Here is a 19,656-nt window from a genome sequence, read left to right on the forward strand (position 1 = left end):
CCTACCCTAAAATCCCCAGCTCAGCCTATCTCCTATGAGTCCTAGGCCCCTCAAACCAATGGACTACAGAGATGTGCTGCCCTGGGGGGTTATGAGAAAGAAGGGAGGTGAAGAAGCAGCCAGTGAAGAGGACAAAGGAGTGTGTCCTATTTCTGTCTGATGCTGAGGGCTGGGAGCCGAAACAGTCTACTATATCCCATACACCTCCTCCTGTTACAGCAGGTGACCCTTTTCTTTCTCTTTCTCTCTTTCTTTCTCTCTCTCTCTCTCTTTCTTTCTTTCTCTTTTTTAAATAGCGTGTGCTAATTATACATATTAATGGAGTTTAATGTACTATTTACACACTTGCATGCAGCATACCTGACTAAAATCGAACTTCCTTTAATCTCTCTCATCTCCCACGCCCTCCACATCCTCTTTTTATTTATTTATTTTTAACAGGGTCTCAACTATGTAGGCCAGGCTAGCTTGAAACTCCTGACTCCCCTGCCCCCGCCCTCACATCTGCCAGGATTTGGGGATTACAGGCATGTGTCACCAGCAGTGACCAGGATAACATTTTTAGCTTTCATCTTAGAAAGAAAGAAAAGTCCCCGGTCATGAGTCTCACCCAGGTCTTGCATTCTCACCAAAATCTTCCAATTAAATTTGTTTATTTGTCCACACCATCCTGATGCAGAGACCAGGGTCTGTGAGGCCTCTCTAGCCTTCATCTTCTCTTGTCTTCCTCTCCCCTTTCTCTGCACCTCTCCTTCTCCTCCTCCCCTCCTCCTCCCTTCCTCCCACCTTCTTCTCCCCTCCTCCCCCTTCTACTTCTTCCCTCCTCCTCCCCTCCTGATTTTATCCTCCTCCTCCCGTCCTCTTCCCTTTCCCCCTCCTCCTCCCCTCTTCCTCCTTTGGCTTACTCTAGCTAATGCTATCACAGTGGCCAGTGCTCAGGGCTTCTTCACTGTTGTATGAGAAGCTGAAAAGCTACCAGCAGCAGATGGAGACCTCAGAGGGCACTCTCCACCCAGAGCCAGGCTCCAAATCCCAGAAGCTGGGCCAACCATGGGGACTGCAATACTGGTAATGAACTGGTGTCTCTTGCTGTCACTGAGCCCTCCAACCCTAGGAATGTACATGGGCCCATGACTACCCCAATGGAGGCTTTTTCCTTACCTTGTAGGATGGGGTCTCTGTGCCGGGGTTATCAGCCTGAACGACAATGTAGGCATGTAAGAAGTTTGATGCGATCATATCTGGGACAAACGGTGTATTTTCTTCTTGAAAGATGATGGCCACGATATCATTCCCAATATGCCGCTTTCTCTGCAGCTAAACAGAAAGTGCCTCATTGGTACAGAAAATACCTCCTAGTTACGAGAGTTAACAAAACAGGAGAGAGCTCAACAGCAAATTCCTCTTTATCCCACTGTCCATAAACCCTGAATTCTAAGGCTAACTCTTTGGGGAGCTGTTTCTCTCAGTCTGTGGGAATTACCAAAAGGAGAATTGAGAAAGACAGCCATGTTGTTAGGTAACAGCTGGCCTGAGTGCTATAAACAACAGTGTACAGAGCCTGGACTCGGAACCCTGGAGAGAATGGAGGTCTGTCCCTGAGACAACCATAACTGATCCAGAAGAAAGGCAACCACAGGAGAAGTCACCTAAAAAACCCACTAAGCAGTCTGTCAGCCGTGGCTATGTCAGTTGCTCCCTGGCAGGTGACAGCTTTAGGAGCAGAAGCAGTGGCAACACAGCAGAGGGCTCAACAGTTACCCACAAAGGCGTCCTGAAAACACAGGCAGGGTGGTCAGAAGATGTACACAGAGGAGGCAGATCATTTCACCAGAGGTGAGGACAGAGAGCAGCGCAGGTCAGCAAGCTAGAGGAGAACCGATGGACCGGCAGTGCCGGGCGCTTTGCCATGCGCTCTAGGTCACAAGCCCCTACTGTGTGCCATGAAGTGTGAACTGCTATTCATACAGATGATTACCAATATCAATGTCTTCCTGCACGCCAGATCCTGCCTGTGTGTTTGGTCCTTTATTAAACGTATCCTGAAAGCAGGACTTGTGCTCAGCCCTTTCTAATTGATTTTCTCATTTACAGGGTATCTATTAATCTCTGAACTCGGTACTGGAGGCTTTTATGCAAACAACCTCACTTGTTACATACAAGCACACACACACACACACACACACACACACACACACACACACACACACACACACACACCTGAGTTCCCATTTCACAAAAAGAATGAAAGAACTATCATTAATTTGGTCCCTGCCAAGAGTCAAGCTCTGTAGCACATGCCAGGGCGAGATGACCCTGAGGTAAGAAGCCTCGGAGACCTGCTGTGAGAGGGACTGCAAAAAAACAAAAACAAAAACAAAAAAAACAGGGACCAAAGATGAAATCACCAGGGAAAACCCACTCTGGCTACACAACAAATCTCACAGCCATTTGTTTCTGGAACATCCAGTTATTTGGGAGCCAAATCATAATTCGCTTGCCAATTTCTTTTACTCCCAAGGAGCCATGAACATTGTTTATGATTTCACATCCCTGCTCCTAGGCAGAAACAAACAGGTCAAGAGGCCCTCCCGTGTTCCCTGAGATAGGAAGGAGGAAAGAAGCAGGATGGGGTCACTGCTGTCACAACAATCAGGATCAGTTGCCAAAGCCAGACCCACCCCAGGGATGTGCAGCTCAAAGCAGCAAGCCTGGAGAAGGTTGGCTAATGCTGGAGCCACAGGTTAGGGACAGGCAATGAGGCTGAGAGGCTACTCATGCAAGCTTCACAGTCATAGGGCAGCAAAGACCCAGAAGGGCTGAAGGGCCAGGATAGGGGACAGAGGTTCCACAAGAAGCAGGCACATGCCAGGTGTAGATCTCTCAGGAGCCCACTGTTCGGAAACCTAGAGAATATCACAGCAGTGACACAGACACTACTCAAAAGCCACATTCTGAAGCCACTAAGTTGCTGAGAGTAAAGCACTCAGCTTGTTCTACCGGCTTCCAGCTCCCATCTACAGATCTGCTATGCAGCCTTATCAACCTTATTTGCTTTGCCCCCAGCTTGACCCTTCATTGACTTCCCAGGGGAAGTTCTTGGCGTTGATACTAGAGATAGAGCCCAGGGCCTCCTGCCTGCTAGTCAAGTACTGTCCCACTGAGCCTCGAGGAAGTGTTTTAACCGGGTGTGATGTCCATATCTGGCAACTGGGAGGGACCTGTAGCTTGACCCTGCCTTCCTGTGCTGGTTACCTGCTGGGTGTCACCATCCGTAAAGGGCAGCTTGGTAGACACATGGAACATGATCTCCCGGTCCCGGAAAGTGGTGTACACCGACTCCACCCCTGTCTGTCCGTGGGTCACATCCAGGCCTCCTCGGAAACTGGCATAAAACAGAGCAGGAGGGAAGGAGTGAGGTGGGGTGGCATCTTGGTGACACTATGGATGAATAGCAGATAGGTGGGTGAGAAGAGATGAGCTGAGGGCCAACAAGGGTATAAGACAGGGAGGTGTGGAGATCTGTTCTTTTGAACAGCCTAGCCCAGTGTTCCACCATCTGTCATCCATATGAAAGACAAAGTCCAGCCTTGTGGCCTCATGTTGGTAAGCCTAGCACTTTGGAGATCAAAACAAGATGATCCTGAGTATGAGGTCAGCCTGGGCTACAGAGTAAGACTTTGTCTTACAACACAACCAAATTAACTAACTAGTAAATTAAGACAACAAACAGAGCCTCAACTTCAAGACTTTGTTATGCATCCTCCATGGGGTGGTTCAAGTGGGATGACCATCCATTCACAACCCCACACAAACACTTGGCCTAGCTTCCCAAAGCTCCCAAGGCTGAGCCTTTGTTCTGTCCAAGTCATCGGTTAAGAGCCAGGGCAGAGAGTCACTCCACTGGATGTGGGTGAACCCACAGGAGACTGGGAGACCACAGAAGAAGGGACAGATGACTGGCTTTAAGCAGCCAGCTCCTGTAGAGACCAAACCCCTCCATGTTTGTATCATCCCAGGCAGGAAGGAGAAGTTAGGGAGGAACTGATGGCCTTCCAGGAGCCAGCCCTTCCCCCTTCACAGAGATGTGGCTGCCAGCCTAGAACCAGTCTTCAGCAACTGGGAGGGGAAAAAAACAACAAACCCAGATGCATCTCAGACCCAAAGGGCCAAAAGGACGCAGCCAGGCACTCAGCTTCCAACCCTGCTTTGTCTGCACTATCTATTCTAATTCCCCGTGACCTTGGAGGTGCTATAGTGTTATATTTATCTCACTTTCTTATAGATAAGGAACTGGGATCTTCTCCAGGTAAAGTCACCGGCCCGACATCTTAGGGCTTGTGGCGAGGTGGGACTCTAAGCCTGTTGTAGACTGACTCCAGCAACAGTAGTGACTTCAAAACTAAGGAAAACATGGAGCGAAGAGGTAGAAAAAAAGGGAGAAGGAAGCTAAGGAAGACAGTAATTATTTGAACGCCTACTGCAACTGGACTAAGTGTTTTTACACAAGATGTTAGGTGCTGGTTTTGGCTCCTGGGCAGGGGCTGTCTTAGGACTCTCAGCCATATGCCAGCAACTAAAATATTCTGAAATGTTGCCTTTCCTTAGGAAAATCAAAACCAGAGACTTCCAAACAATAGTCCCAATATTCTAGCTTTCTGTCCATTTAATGACCATACACGGTTGTGTGGATTTCTGCCAAGAGGGTTATTATGTTTGCGTGAAGTCTTAATTATCTGTTCTTTGAGCGCTGTCCAAATCGGGTCGTTTCCTTCCAAACGGCCCAGGGTTCTCTTCCGCCTGCCAGGTGAGTGGTAGGGAAGGTGGATTCGTGTTGCTGCCAGTCTGAGCTGAACGTAATTAGAAAGACAAACCGCAGCAGGAGCGAGCTCATCACGCTGCTGAGGCCACTGCCTTTCAGCCAACCTGTCACTCTGGGTTATTCCTAGGACCACTGAGTCTTCAGGAATTCAGGCAGGTACATGAGCAAGGGATCAGAAGATGAAAATGTCCCAGAGTTCCCCTAGGACAGAATGCCCCCTCACCCCCACCAAGGCCCTCAACCGTATATGTTGTGGGCCCTTGACAGAACTCACCCTTTGAAATCCTGCAGTGTGATGGTGTCTCCCAGGAGATCCAAAAACTCCTTGAAAGCTGGGCTCTCCTCATTATTCCCAAATAGCTCCTCCTCCAGGGTCTGGAAGAAACACAGGCCAGAGAAGGAATGAGAAGAGTCGGCTGAGTGTGGAGTGGAAGGGTTGTCCACACTCCAGGTCCCTTTCTCCTTTCATTCTTGTCTAGTACATTTGCTGTAACTGTCCTAAGGTAGAGGATGGGTTAATGGAGGAGGACTCTGCAGGGCTGGGTGCTGGCCCCGAGTAAGGAGGCCTTGGAGTCCAGCAGAGGTCAGAGCAAAGAGCTCTTAGACTTGACACCAAAATCATGACCCAAAGTGAACAACCAATCACGGGCTTCCAAAAGGGCTCTAGAAAGAACTCTCAAAACTCTAAAGTAGGGCTCAGCTGGTAGCACGATCCTTTAATCCCTGCACTCAGAAGGCAGAGGTAGGCAGAGCTCTGTGAATTCGAGGCCAGTTGGGTCTACAGAGCAAATTCTAGGGTAGCTGGGGCTACGCAGTGAGACTCTGTCTCAAAACAAAAGTGTTTATTAATCAAAACTACAATAAGACCTCACTTCACAACCACTAGGATGGGTCTGATGACAAGACCAAGTATGAGTGAAGTTACAGAGAACTCAGGACCAGTGTTCATGGCTCCTTGTGAACAGGGAAGATAACTGTCAACAGTCTGTCAGTTCACCAAAAGGCTAACCACTGAGCAATTCCATCCTGGGTATATATCTACGAGACATCAAAACGTATACACACACACACACACACACATACACACACACACACACACAAACCCACATGTTCATGAATATCAAGAGCAGTACTGTATGTAACCCACAGGTGGAAACAACTCAGATATCTGTCAACCAACAAACAGATTTCTTTTAAATGTGGTATATCTATTCAACGGAACATGATTTGACCATAAATAAAGGGGGAGATACATGTTACAACATAGATGAACCCTGAAAACATTTATCTAAGTGAAAGAAACCAGTCAAAAATGTCACACATAAAATATTCTTCCACTTGTAGTGTTATATATTAGACAAATCCAGAGAACCAGTAAGCAGGTTATTTGGCCTTGAATTTGGTATCTTCCAGGAACTGAAGGAAACACAACAGAGACTGTGCATGGGTGTAGGGTTTCTTTGAAGGGCGGTGAGCACACCCTGCAATTAGATCATTATTGCTGTGGCACTGTGACCACACCACAGCCACCTGTGGACATAATTCTTACTGTTGTAAAGTACACAGTGTTAAGAAATATAGATCAGTAAAGCTGAAATAAAAACCTAGCAGTATGAAAAATCACTATTAGAAAATGGTCAAAAGACATTGGCAGGCATTTCACCAAAGTGGATACACAGATGACAACCAAACACACAGAAAGGTGCTCAGCACCATTAAGGCGGCAGGGAAGTGGAGACTGGACAATGATGTGGTACACCACGCATGCACCAAGAGGGCTAAACTCAAAGCCAGCAGCACTGAATCTGGCTTGGATGCAGAAAAGCTGGATCGCCCACACACTGATGGGAAGACAATCACTCCAGAAAATGGTCTGGCAGCCACACATGCAATTTACCATGAGACCAGAATTTATACTGCTAGGCCATTATCCCAGAGAAATGAAACCATAGTTCCAAAAACCCAAAGCCTACGCAACAGTGTTTACAGAGGCTCTAGTCATAATTCCCCAAAGCTGGAAACCACCCTGACTGATGTCTTAGTGAATGGATAGCTAAACAGAGTGTGTGCGGCCAGACCATGAACTACTTACTACTCAGCAATCAAAACAGTGCCTAAGCCAGGCAGGGTGACATACACCTGCAATCCTAGCACTCGGGAAGGCACCAAGTTCAAGGCTAGCCTGAGCCATACAGTGAGACTCTATCTTATATTAATAGAAGGAGAGAGGAAATAAACAGGGAAGAGGGACAGAAGAAGGGAAAAGAAAGAAGAAACAGAAGGAGAGGGACAAGAAAAAAAGAAAGTCATGACACACTTGAGAAGTTGGATAATCTGCTGAGCAGAACAGCCCCAAAGGTTTTTAACTAAAAAGTTGATAACTTAATAAAGATATGGTATGCCATATCGGTGCAGTGCTATCACACTGTAAAATAAAAACGGAGAACAAATAAATGGTTGCCAACAGCTAGGAACTGGAGGGAAGAGCAGAGGTGGGGGAGCAGAAGACAGGTGTAACTATAAATGTAGGGGGCCTCATAGTAAGAATCTGTTTCTTGACTATGGAACCTACAAATGGATAAAACAGCATAGAACAACATACACACAAACACATACAATATGCATGACACACATATATACATACATACACCACATACAATTAAATCCATGTAAGGGGCCTGTACAATGGCTCAGCAGGTAAGGGCACTTGCTGCCAACCCTGAAGACCTAAATTTAACTCCTAGACCCATGTAGTATATAGGGGACTGACTTCTGAAAGTCATCCTCTGACTTCTGAATGCATATAGCCGAGGGATGTTAGATAGATAGACAGATAGATAGATAGATAGATAGATAGATAGATAGATAGATAGATAGACAGACAGACAGATGATAGATGGATGGATGGATGGATGGATGGATGGATGGATGATAGGTAGACAGACAGACAGGTCCACATGAATTGGGGAAACCAGAGTAATATTTAGATTGGTCAGCAATTGTAGTTGTCACACACACACACACACACACATATACACACATAAACTGCCTTCATTTCATAACAAGGGACAGTGACAATGGCTTTGTAGATAGAGTAGCATTCTAGAATTTCCTTTCAAAATAAAAGCCCCTAGGGGTTTGGAACATGGTAAAACACTTGCCTAGCACATGTAAAACTCTCTGGGTTTGATTCCCAGCACCACAAAAATAAACAAGTCAATGAATACACTTACAGTTTAAAATGTGTTTAGGAAAATGGGAGATAATCGTTCAGCAGTGCAAAGCCTGTGGCACAAAGCCCGAGTGAGGTCTGTAAGTGTGTGTAGTATATAGGGGACTGACTTCTGAAAGTCATCCTCTGACTTCTGAATGCATATAGCCGAGGGATGTTAGATAGATAGACAGATAGATAGATAGATAGATAGATAGATAGATAGATAGATAGATAGATAGATAGATAGATAGACAGATGATAGATGGATGGATGGATGGATGGATGGATGGATGATAGGTAGACAGACAGACAGGTCCACATGAATTGGGGAAACCAGAGTGCATGGACACTGCTGTTCAACAGGAGGGAGGCAGCTAACACTAGCCTGGGAGCCAAGGCTAGCCTGTTTCCTCTCTTCCTAGATAGTTTTATTAGCACACAACCAGCCCAGCTCTTTACATATGTGTGAGTGGCTGCTTCTGCAAGCCAAGTGGAGTGGTTGTGGCAGAGCTTCCGAGGCTCATAGTCTGAAGAGTCTACTACCCTGCAGTTTACTGAGATTACCAATCCTGATCTTCAGCATGCCAGAAAGGTGTTGTCACTCCAGGCTGTGTGGGAGAGCAGCTGCTTCCAGGCAAGCTACATCTCCACTAGGAGACAATCTAGTGTGCCTTCTGGGGCTGGCACCGCTCTCCCAGGATTCACACCCAGCATGGCTAGTATCGTTGTCTTTGTTTATGTACAGCCCTTGAGCTTGACCATACGCTCAGGGAGGAGGCCTTAGTCATCACTGTATCACCCATGGTGCTTAGCACAGTTCATGACAAACAGGACATTTTAGGTGAGGCTTATTAATATCCAAAGTCCAGGGTAGAGCTTTTATGCAACAAATGTTCATATTAAATGTCCCCCAGCTGTTGGTTTGCAAAGCAACAAGCTGCCTGGCATTTTTTTTTTTAAGTATGTTGACTTCCTGGCTTCTCCCCTGCAGCAGCAAAGCACTGGGCACACAAACAATACACAAGCTCCTTATCAGAGGTGGATGGTTAATATTCAATAATTATAACGTTTGCTGAAACACTAGATTGTAATCACCTTGTAAGATATGTTTTGGTAAATTTCACAAGCAAAGAACTTTAATTACAGGGGTTATAGTAGCTGAGATGTATGAAATAAAGATGTTACTTTGTGGAAATCATTACAGTGGCAGCCTGAATCGTCTCCCTTAAATTGTGAGATGCATCTGCGCCAGCCTTTCAGCTCTGAAACTCTCCACCCAATTAGTGCTTTGAAGCAGACCTGTGTCTTCTGTGGTCTGATAGCTCAGACAAAGAAACCAGCTAACCAAGAAAGAGATGGCCATGTAAAAACCCCACAGGACTTCAATGACCAGCCATTAGCAGAGCCTGGGCACTTGAATACCAAGGGGGAATGAGGATGGAATCTCCTCACAAATGAGGAAGACAGTGGTACCTTCAGTTGGCCATCCTGCTTGGGATGTTAGTAAATGCTCATTGTCGAAAACAGGTAGGGGAGACGGAAAGTTTGTGGCCAAATGTGAAAACCACCAAGTTCAACCAAGGTACAAATAGGTCTTTGCCTGTTTAGAATGTTTCTCTGCAACAGTCACCACACACAAGATTTTGCTCAAAAATACTTCACTAGATTGCATGCCCTAGAATCCCACTTTAAGAAAGATGATTTTAGCCAAATAACTCCAAAGAAGCACGTGAGGTGCTACGAGAGACAGAGACAGGCAGCAGTGGGGTGCAGGTGAAACTTTCATCCTTAACTGGCTTTCACAACTGATGTTCCAAGGGAGCAAAGGAAGCCTTGTCCCTTCTAATCTCCATGATGCAAATATCTCCAGCATGGCTGACTTCAACCTGCCAACACCCCACTGAATGAGATGCTTATTCCCCTCGGGGAGAAGGTGGGAAGAGAGTAGCTTAGGCTAACCCATTCATTCCCTCTCTCTTGTTTGAGTTTGCTTGTGGCTGACAGCTCACAGATAAATATAAGATGAAGGAGTGAGGAAGCACTAGGCTATACTGTGTAGAATTAATCACCATCTACGAAACTCCTGGGCCTCTTTGCAAAGTTGCCTCCCTTGAACATTCAGCTCCCTCCAATCCAATTCATGCTTTAAACGTGACAACTGTATTCAGAACATTTAATAACTGCAGAGATACTTACACACCCACGTCTATAACCACACTGCTCACAATAGCCAGGAAATGAAACCAGCCTAGATGTCTATCAACAGATGAATGGGTAAATATCACACAATGGGATTTTATGCAGCGGTAAAGAAAACTGAAATTATGACATTTGCAGGAAAATGGATGCAACAGAAAATCACATGTTAAATAATCCAGACTCAGGAAGACAAATGTTGCAGATGTGCCACCTGAATTTTAAAAATTACGTGTATCTGCCAGGCATGGTAGTTGGTGCACACCTTTAATCCCAGCACTCCCAAGGTAAGAGAGGTAGGCAGATCTCTGAGTTTAAGGCCAGCCTGGTCTATATAGTAAGTTTCAGGCCAGCCAAGGCATAGTGAAACCCTGTCTAAACTAAAAAAATAAAATAAAATTACATGTATGTGTAGACTCATATAGGTGTGTGCTCATATATATGTGTGTGATCATATATGTGTGTGTGTACTCATGTATCTGTGTGTTCATAGTCTTGGAAGAAGAAGCGATCTCAATGAAGGCGGGAAACAGTGGATAATGGAGGATGTGTAACAAGATGGCAGAAGGAAGGCCTGACTGGGAGGTAAGGGAACCAGCTGAAGCCCAGGAGAGCAGAGGGGGACAGAAATGAAGAACAAAATAGAATGACATAGGTATGACAATATCAAGATTAGTTTAGCCTGCTAAGCTAAAATAAAAAATGCATTAAGTGTTTTCATTGAAAAGGGAGAGATGGGTCTGGAGAGATGGTTCTGTGGTTGCTGCGCTTGCAGAGGAATTTAGTTCCCAGCACCCACATCAGATGTTCGCATCATAACTCCAGTTCCTGAGAATGCAACTTCCTCTTCTGGACCCCATGGGCACGTGCACTCACATGTGCACATATCCATACACACACACACACACACACATATGTATACACTCTGAATTAAAAAATAAAACAAACCTTAAAAAAGAAAAGAAAAAGAGAATCTATCTCAGGACTCCTACACTTGGGGTGGGGAGGTAACGCGGTCACAAACAAGAGGCTTCAATGACCAATGTGAACGATGGAACTTACCTGCCTGGCTTTTTGATAAATGACCCCAAACTTGAAAGTATTGTTGACATCATGCTCATCATAGGACACAATCATCTGGGAGGCCTAAAAAAAAAAAAAATAGAAAGAAAAACCCAAGATTGAAGTCAACAGGAAGCAAGGGAAGACAGGAGAGTGTGCCTGCTTCGGCAGAGTGGACCCAGACAAGAGACAGCCACACACGCAGAGGAGGAGAAGCAAAGAGCTCATCTGTGTCAGGATGCTGCTCCAAGACCCTATCCCACTCCCAACACCTCAGCTTCCTCAGCAGTAGCCAACCTCCCATTCGGATCCCATCCAGATGTGCCAGCCACAGCTGAGACATAAGGAATTCACTTTACCCCGCAGTTCTATTTATGCTGAATAATAATAATAATAACAATAAAGCTAAATTCCTATGCAAACAGCCAGTGAGGATGGCTCTGCTCTAATTCAAAATCTTTTCAGAAATGAAAGTTTGAGCAAGTCATTGTTCCTACCCAGGGGTCAGCCCATAAAATGAATGCACTCTGAGAAGATGTTAAAAGGGAAAGAAGAAGAAGGAAGGAGGGACGGAGGGACGGAGGGATAGACAGAGGGAGGGACAAAGGGAGGGAGTTAGGAAGAGAGAGAGAGAGAGAGAGAGAGAGAGAGAGAGCAAGCGCCTGGTCACAGGTTCTAGCTATACTTCCATTTTCCCTCACAAAACTGGTACCTGAGGTCAGAAAACACTGAAGTGTAATTCTGAACCCACTGCTGGGACTATGTAGTATTCAGTGAGCAGCCAACCTCTCTATGCCTCAGCACCTTCCTCTGTCAAAGGCAGATGTGAACTTTCAGAGATGTAAGGAGACCAGGCACAAATACAGTGGCAAGCACCCAGCTGTCACTGTCTTACCTAATCTATGATGGGAATAGCAGAGCTGAAGCCATAGCAGAGAAGACTGCCTGAGTGCTATGGTGGAACCTCTACAACACAAAGAAGGAATTGCCTGTGTGCCATGCTAGAGGAAGAAGCCTGGCTTGGATTGGCTTGGCTTGGCTTGGCTGGAATATGTGGCCCCAGATAGGATGTCATTACTCTTTACTGCTGCAAAGGCCTCAGCTATCTGAGGAAAGGGGTGCTCCTCAGCTTTCCCAGTGCTGCCTGGGTGAGTCAAAGAAGGAAGCAGCAGGGCTGACTGCTTGTCCAGAGGTCCTGAGTTCAATTCCCAGCAACCACATGGTGGCTCACAGTCATCTGAAATGGGATCTAATACCCTCTTCTGGTGTCTGAAGACAGCAACAATATACTCACATACATGAAATAAATAAACCTTTAAAAAAAAAAAAAGGAGGGGTGGGAACAGCTGCCCTGCAGGGAAAAAGCAGTGGGCCATGGAGACCCTCCAAGGAACACTGTAAACTCTGCACATGTGAACACACACATCACACACATGATTCACATTGCAGCTGGACATCAGGCAGACAGCATGACGTATACAGTTGCTCTTCCGTTACCACCAGGCCCCTCGGGTGGTGGTAACGGAAGAGGTATAAATGAGCTCCCTGATGATTGTGACGAGGACCGCCAAACCTGAGTTCAGTTAGGCCCCTTTGATGGGGTTTTATTGGCTGATAAACTAATTCAGCTTTGATTACAAAGGTAGGTCAGCCTGAACGACAGAAATCATTCTCTGGAGTGCAGCCCCTTGCTGGCGTCTACCAGATGCTAAAATGACTGCAAAGAGTCATCTGAGAGAAATGTTCTGTGCAGCAATGGACTCCACCACCAGCTCACCTCCCCCCACCCCCGGCAGACACACAGATGATTCTGAGAGTGTGGTGCCCAGTCGCTGCAATTTAAGATGTGGTCAAGAGTGTTCTGAATGTTGAAGGAGGGTGAAGGTTTTGCTTCCCGACCAGAAATTTCATCTCCACGTTTCCTGGTTGTCAGAGCTGAGACTTGGGAGATAGACAGACCTGACCCCCAGCTGCAGCAGTGTTGACCACAGCAGAAGTCATAGTGGAAGCACATCTCTGCTTCCATTTTTCTCCCCGAGCCTCTGCTAGCTTATGAAGCACCAGTCAGTACTCAAGGTCTTTTCCTATGGGCAATTTCAAGCAATTCTCCACTGCGGGTGATTTAAGCACTGTCACGCTGTAATTGCTGTGGACTGCATTTGTTGGTTTGTTTTGTTATTATTGCTTCTCCCTGTGCTCATCCCCATACTAGAACTGGGGTCAAGATCAGGCCAGTCGTAGGAGGGTGAATATCAGAGAACAGCCGGCTTATTAACTAAGGCCAGCAAGGCTTAGGGGACCTCAGAGCTGTAGTAATATAGGCAATGGGGATCCAAGGTTTGGCCTCTAACTTCCTAATGTGTTTCTTTCTGAGTTCTGTACCCCATACCTCCAAGATGTCAGGGTGACTGGCTCCCCAGGAATAGACAGAATATACCCAAGCCCAACACTGGCCTCAGAGAAGTACATCTGGGGAGAGGCAGAAACTTCAAAGTTACTACCCTCCCCCACCAACCTTCACAGCAGGCCAGGAACCTACTCAGTGGGGCTGAAGCCCAGGAATGGCTGGGTATGATTCCCAGGGTACCAGTTTGTGGGTGGAAAAGAAAGAAATGAGGAAGACATAGGAGACCATCATAGAGATCCCACATGACCCCACCATGATACAAGGAACTCCCCCCACCATGGAGTCCCAGATCTAAGCCAAGCTAAAGAGCTTCGGACAACTGCCCCACAAGCACAAACTACTCACCTTGGGGTACAAAACAGGGTTGAATTTCAGCCCCACTGCATCATCACAGAAAGCCTGAGAAGGTAGAAAAACACACAAGTCAAGAACCATGTCTATAAAGCACACACAGGCTCCTCTGCCCATAGAGAAAGCATCACAAAGCACACAGGGTTCAAATTCTGTTGCTCATTAATATGGACCCAGGACAGTCTACTAGCCTTTCTAGGCTCTCATGATAAAGTAAAGGGCACAAAATGAAGCCTAAGAAACATTTCTATTCTGACTAGAAGACAATACCAAGAAACTGTCACCCTGCCCCCATTCCTATTCTGAGTGGGGCCAGCCAGCCTCCCTTCTGACTCCGTTGTGCTGACTCCATTCCCAAGTTCCCAGTAACGCATGTAGTGGCATGCACCTCTGCCCTGTGACAGTCCCTTACTCTTGGCAGGGCAGGATCTGGATCATGCCATGCCCAGCCCAGCCCCCACTCCTCAGTGAAGGCTCCTTGGCCAGCCCTGCCTTCCTACTTCTCCTGTCTCCCAGGTGGAGTAGGCTGTTCCCTAAGCAGCTTCAGGTGAAAGGATGAGATAGAGACAGGGAGGGAAGATGGAGGCAACTGCTAAGAGCCATCTCACCCCATCTAGGCAAAGACAAAGTATCCTTCCCAAAGTAGAGCCTACACTCCCTCCCCAGAGCTAGCCCTAAGGGGATAGAGAAAGCCACCTTCCTTCCCTTAAATTTTGGCTTTTACCTTGGCAATCTGAGGGACACTGGGCAACTTGCTCAATCCAGCCAAGGGGATTCTCTCATGCACCGTCTTCAGTTTGGACCTGTGTATAGATAAGGGTAAGAAGGGGGCATCCATGAAAGAGTCGGTGGATGAAGTGGCTGAGGTCACACCAGACAGGGCTCCTTGCTTCCATCTCCCTGGGAACAGATCTGCCTCTCCAGTCAGGAGTCCCAGTTCATGAAAACAGATACCACACTGAAGATGAGAAAATGAACTCCTTACTGTGTGCACCAGGGGTTGTAGACACCTAAAGATCACATGGGGGAAATGGCTGATGCAATTAGTTGTTTGCAAGGCCACCATTACTCTTTGGTTTATAAGGTTTTTGTTTTGTTTTGTTTTTAATTCTCCCAGTGCACTGGGCTCAGTTTCTAGATATATTTAGATTTTGACATGCAAATGAACCTGTATGAAAGATAATCTAATATTTGAAAATCTGGATTTACTCAAAATATAAATGGGATGGAATCTGCTTTAGAATGGGATTCAACATAAGACTCTAAATTTAGCCTGTTCCCTGATTCATTTAGCACATTATCAAAGCGCTGAATTTCACGGAACACTTTCTACATCTGCTTAGATCATCATATGATTTTTTAATCCGTTAACCTTGTGGGCTGTAACTCTGTTAAGCCATCTTTTCGTACCATGGGTGAAACTCTGAGTGTTTCTGGTGTATAAATTTTTAATATTCTCCTGAATTTAATTGGTTGTTTATTTAGATCATCACATCTATGCTCCGAAACAATGCTGGCCGCTGCCACCTCCTCCTCCTTTTCCTCCTCCTCCTTCTTCTTCCTCCTCCTCCTCTTCTTCCTCCTCCTCCCCCTTCCTCCTCCTTCCCCTTCTTCATACACCTCCCTTGCCAGGATTCCATAACAAGGAAACAAAATAACAGGATAGCTTCCTGTCCTTTAAATGGTGTGTATGATGCATGAATTATATTTTTTTTCCTTATTCTGTTTGCTAAAGGTGTGCTACACTGTTTGTGTGAACTTTCTTGGACACCTATCCTCTATAAGAGACCCCTTTACAGTGGTAAACATAGAGATTTCAACTCTTTATTGAATCAATTTGGATAATTTAAGTTTTTTCATCCAAGTGTTCATGACATGCATTGATATGAAGTTGTCTTATGATCTCAGGCTTTATTGTTAGCAGCTGCATCCCTCTCACATAGCGATAACCTTGTCTAATCACAGGTAGTTTTCCACTTCATTCTGCAGTGCCATGAGGCTGGACCCAAGCTCTTAGACATGTTAAGTCAGCACTCTGGCAACCAGGCTACACCCATCACCCACCTACTGTCTGTTCTTAGCTGAGCTTTACCCGTTTCAGCCTTATCACCTTTACTACACATGCTTTCTGCTCCCATCTTTCTGACCTCATCTTTCTCATCCCCTTCTTTCTCTTCCCTGCCGTTATTTTTTTTCCTGGCTTACCAGCCTGCATATGTATTCATTTTGTCTTTCTTCTTTCTTACAAACACATCTGCAACTCTGCGTCTGTGTGTAAGCCCGCTTCAGCTGCATCCCACACGCTTTGATAGGTAGTGTTTTTATTGCCATCTTGTTCCAAATATTTTGTCAGTTCTTTTGTTGATTTCCTTTTCAGCCTACGGGTTATTTAAAGGGGCTTTTAAAAAAATTCCAAATACAAGATTATTTTCCCCTCTAGTGTTTTATTGTTGGTTTATAAATTAATTGTCATATTCGAGGAGCATAGTCTATATTGTATTATTTTAAATTTGCAAACAATACAGAGGTCTTTTTATTCTCCTTTCTTATAGTCCATGTGGGTTCATTCGAAAAGGATGTATTTTTTTTCTTTTGTTGAGAGCAAACATACAAGATTGAATCTATTTATTGTAGTGTTCAAATCTTTTATAGGCCTTGCAATTTTGTTCTGTCTTAGCCATTATTTTCTGAGAGATTTTTTATCAGAATTTTCTACTAAACTGGGGTTTTTGTCTACTCCTCCCTAAATGTCTTTCAATTCTTGCTTTGGAGTTTTTGTTGTTGTTTTGTTTTCTTGCAAGGGGCTTTGCACATGCTAAGCAAGGCTTCTATCATGAAGCACCACTGCAGCCCAGGTTCCTCCTTTTTAAAGTTAAGACTACCTTACCAAGTACACAGCCACAACAATTAGTACTCAGGGACCTGTCCTCTTTTTTATATTATATATATATATACTAAATGGGTGTTTGGCCTGTCTTTATGTCCATGCATCAAATGCATATAGTAGCAACAGAGTCCAGAAGGAGATGCCAGATCCCCTTGAACTTGAGTTACAGATGATTTTGAGCTGCCATGTGGGTGCTGGGAATCGAACCCAGGTCCTCTTAACCACTGAGCCATCTCTCCAGCCTCCTGTCCTCTTAACTAAAAGGTAGCAAATAGCATCATTCCGTACTCTATCCTGAAGAAACTCAAAACAAACATAGTAAGCAGGAAGACTAGACAGTGAGGCACTGAAATCATTCCTCTGTTGCTGACAAACACCTAGTGAGAACACACAGTTCAGTGTGACCATGAAACAGACTTAGCCAAGTCTCAGAAACTACCTACATCACAGGTACAGTGAGGCAGGGCCAAGACTCCTCCTGTGGAGGCTCAGGAGAAAACTCCATGAGGAAAGGGGAGAAGGAACATAGCTGTACATCAAGTTCTTGCTCCAGAACAAAGCTATGTGAAACAGGGGAAAGAACCGGGAGAGCCAGGAGTGCAACACAGCAGTGTTCCTACTACACAGTGGAAAACCCTGGGAGTGGGGAAGAAACATTCCCAGGTGACATAGGCATGCTTCTTTATGCCTGGTGCTTTTTAAGTAGACTCTATACTGCCTTGTTTTAATAGTGCCATGCCACCTTTCTTAGTTATTATTTCCCTAGTGTGTCTTTACCCATTCCCTTACTCTAAGCCTTTTCATGCCATTGTTTTCTCAATGTCTCTTAGAACAAACTATAGCTACGTTCTTAATCCAATCTGATTTTCTAATATTTTAGTGGCTAGCTTAATCTCTTTGTATTTATGGTAATCACTAACATGTTTGGAATCGCTTTGAGTCTGTCCTTTTATATTTTCTGTGGGTTATTTTCTTATTTCTCCTCTCTAGCATTCCACTGAATGAATGAGGCCCTGGTGTTTGTGGGTTTGTTTGCTTGATTTGGTTTTACTATTCTTTTTATCCCTCTGTATCCTGCATCTCCAGGTATAATACGTGTTAACCTCCCCTCCCTGCACCCCCACCCTCTGCAGCCTCTGGAACTTTGTTGCCTGTAAGCTTCATCCACTGCCGCCTTCCCTCCTGACAGCCTTTCTACTTTTGTTATAAATAAAGTTCAGCCTTCCTTTTAAACTTGCCAAAGCCACTGCTTTGTGCTAGTCAGCAACTGGACTCATCAATACTATTTACCTATTTCTCGTTACTTTTTAATTGCACCTCTGCTTCCAGGTTCTCTTTTCTCCTGGCTAAAGTGTATCCTTTGGTAACTCTTCCTGGGAGACTCTGAGAAGCACACTGCTCAAATAACTTTTAATGTTTGAAAAGTTTCATTTTATCTTTAATGATAAATGATAACATGGGTTAAAAGAGTTCTTGTTTGCTGTTGCAACACTTTAAAGATGGTATCCCAGTGCCCAACAACTATTAAGGGCCAAGGGGAAATCTGTTCTCCACCTAGATGCCAGCACCTCAGAGATGCCAGCACCTCAGAGATGGCAGCGCCTCAGAGACTGCCTTTAACTAAGTAGCATCACCTTAGACTAAGCTTTGATTTCTGTTGTTTCATTTAAACATGTCTACTGGTATTGCTATATTTTTGAAACCATGATCTGCAGTATATCTGTGAGCTTTCTCCAGCTCTCACATAGTCACAGCACTGACTTCTGGGTAATTATTCACGACCGTGTCTACTCTTCCCTCAGGAACTCCCAAGACAAATGCAGAGAGCTCCCAGCCTGATGTCCAGTCTTCTCTTCTTTTGTTACATTTAATCTCTTCATCTGCGCTGGATCCTGGGTGGATTCTGTGGGACTCCCTCCCAGCTCACTCTCTGAACAGATTAGATTTTATCCTGTGCGTTACGATTATGTCAACAACTGCTTTTCGCTCTGATAATTCTAATTGTTCTCTAGATACACCCATGCCATCCTGATTCAATTCTCCCAGCAGCAGTTTATGGCCCAGTTGAAAGACGCTCTTTATTCTTTGCCTTCTTTTAAGGCCTTAAATGTGTTTAAGTCATTCTGAAAGCACACCGTTATTTGCATTTCATCAGCAGTAAATCCCTTTCCCATTTGTTGACATTTTGGCTGTCTCTTAATGTCAGTTCTCCCACGTGTTTGAAACTACCCACCCACTTTTCTCTATTCTCAGCACAAGCTACCATGGCTTGGTTCCCACCACGGCTGCCAGTCTGTACAGCTCTGGAGGAGGCCACTCGTATTGTACAATGGTAGCCTGGATCATAACCTGCACTTATCCAGCTCTGCTCAACTTAGCAGCCTCCTGACCCACCTCCCTGCTGGGGTCTTTCCTTTGTCCCAAACCATTCTCCTCATCTTAGCCAGTTCATTCATTCTACATACCTGATCATGATATGCTCATTCATTCTATATACTTGATCATGGTATACTCATTCATTCTACATACCTGATCATGGTATATTCATTCATTCTACATACCTGATCATGGTATACTCATTCATTCTACATGCCTAATCATGATATACTCATTCATTCTACATGCCTGACCATGATATACTCATTCATTCCACATGCCTGATCATGGAATACTCATTCATTCTACATACCTGATCATGGTATACTCATTCATTCTAC

At 45.2% G+C, this 19,656-nt stretch overlaps 1 protein-coding gene across 14 annotated transcripts in view; it reads right to left on the bottom strand.

Annotated features, from left to right (window-relative positions):
* Nucleotides 1-19,656, bottom strand: part of Rap1gap2 (RAP1 GTPase activating protein 2) — a 227,560-nt gene that overhangs the window by 27,780 nt on the left and 180,124 nt on the right. For all 14 annotated transcript variants that reach the window (NR_157089.1, XR_388484.3, NM_001015046.3 and 11 more), the window contains 6 exons: nt 14,777-14,855; nt 14,047-14,100; nt 11,295-11,378; nt 5,097-5,197; nt 3,256-3,385; nt 1,162-1,317 (listed from right to left, as the gene is read on the bottom strand). Coding sequence is in view for 12 of the 14 variants with exons in the window: in NM_001015046.3 (NP_001015046.1) it covers nt 1,162-1,317; nt 3,256-3,385; nt 5,097-5,197; nt 11,295-11,378; nt 14,047-14,100; nt 14,777-14,855 (604 nt within the window). In the remaining 2 variants the exon portion in view is untranslated. The remainder of the gene's footprint in view (nt 1-1,161; nt 1,318-3,255; nt 3,386-5,096; nt 5,198-11,294; nt 11,379-14,046; nt 14,101-14,776; nt 14,856-19,656) is intronic.

The sequence above is a fragment of the Mus musculus genome, chromosome 11 (genome assembly GCF_000001635.26).
Source record: "Mus musculus strain C57BL/6J chromosome 11, GRCm38.p6 C57BL/6J".
Taxonomy (NCBI): domain Eukaryota; kingdom Metazoa; phylum Chordata; class Mammalia; order Rodentia; family Muridae; genus Mus; species Mus musculus.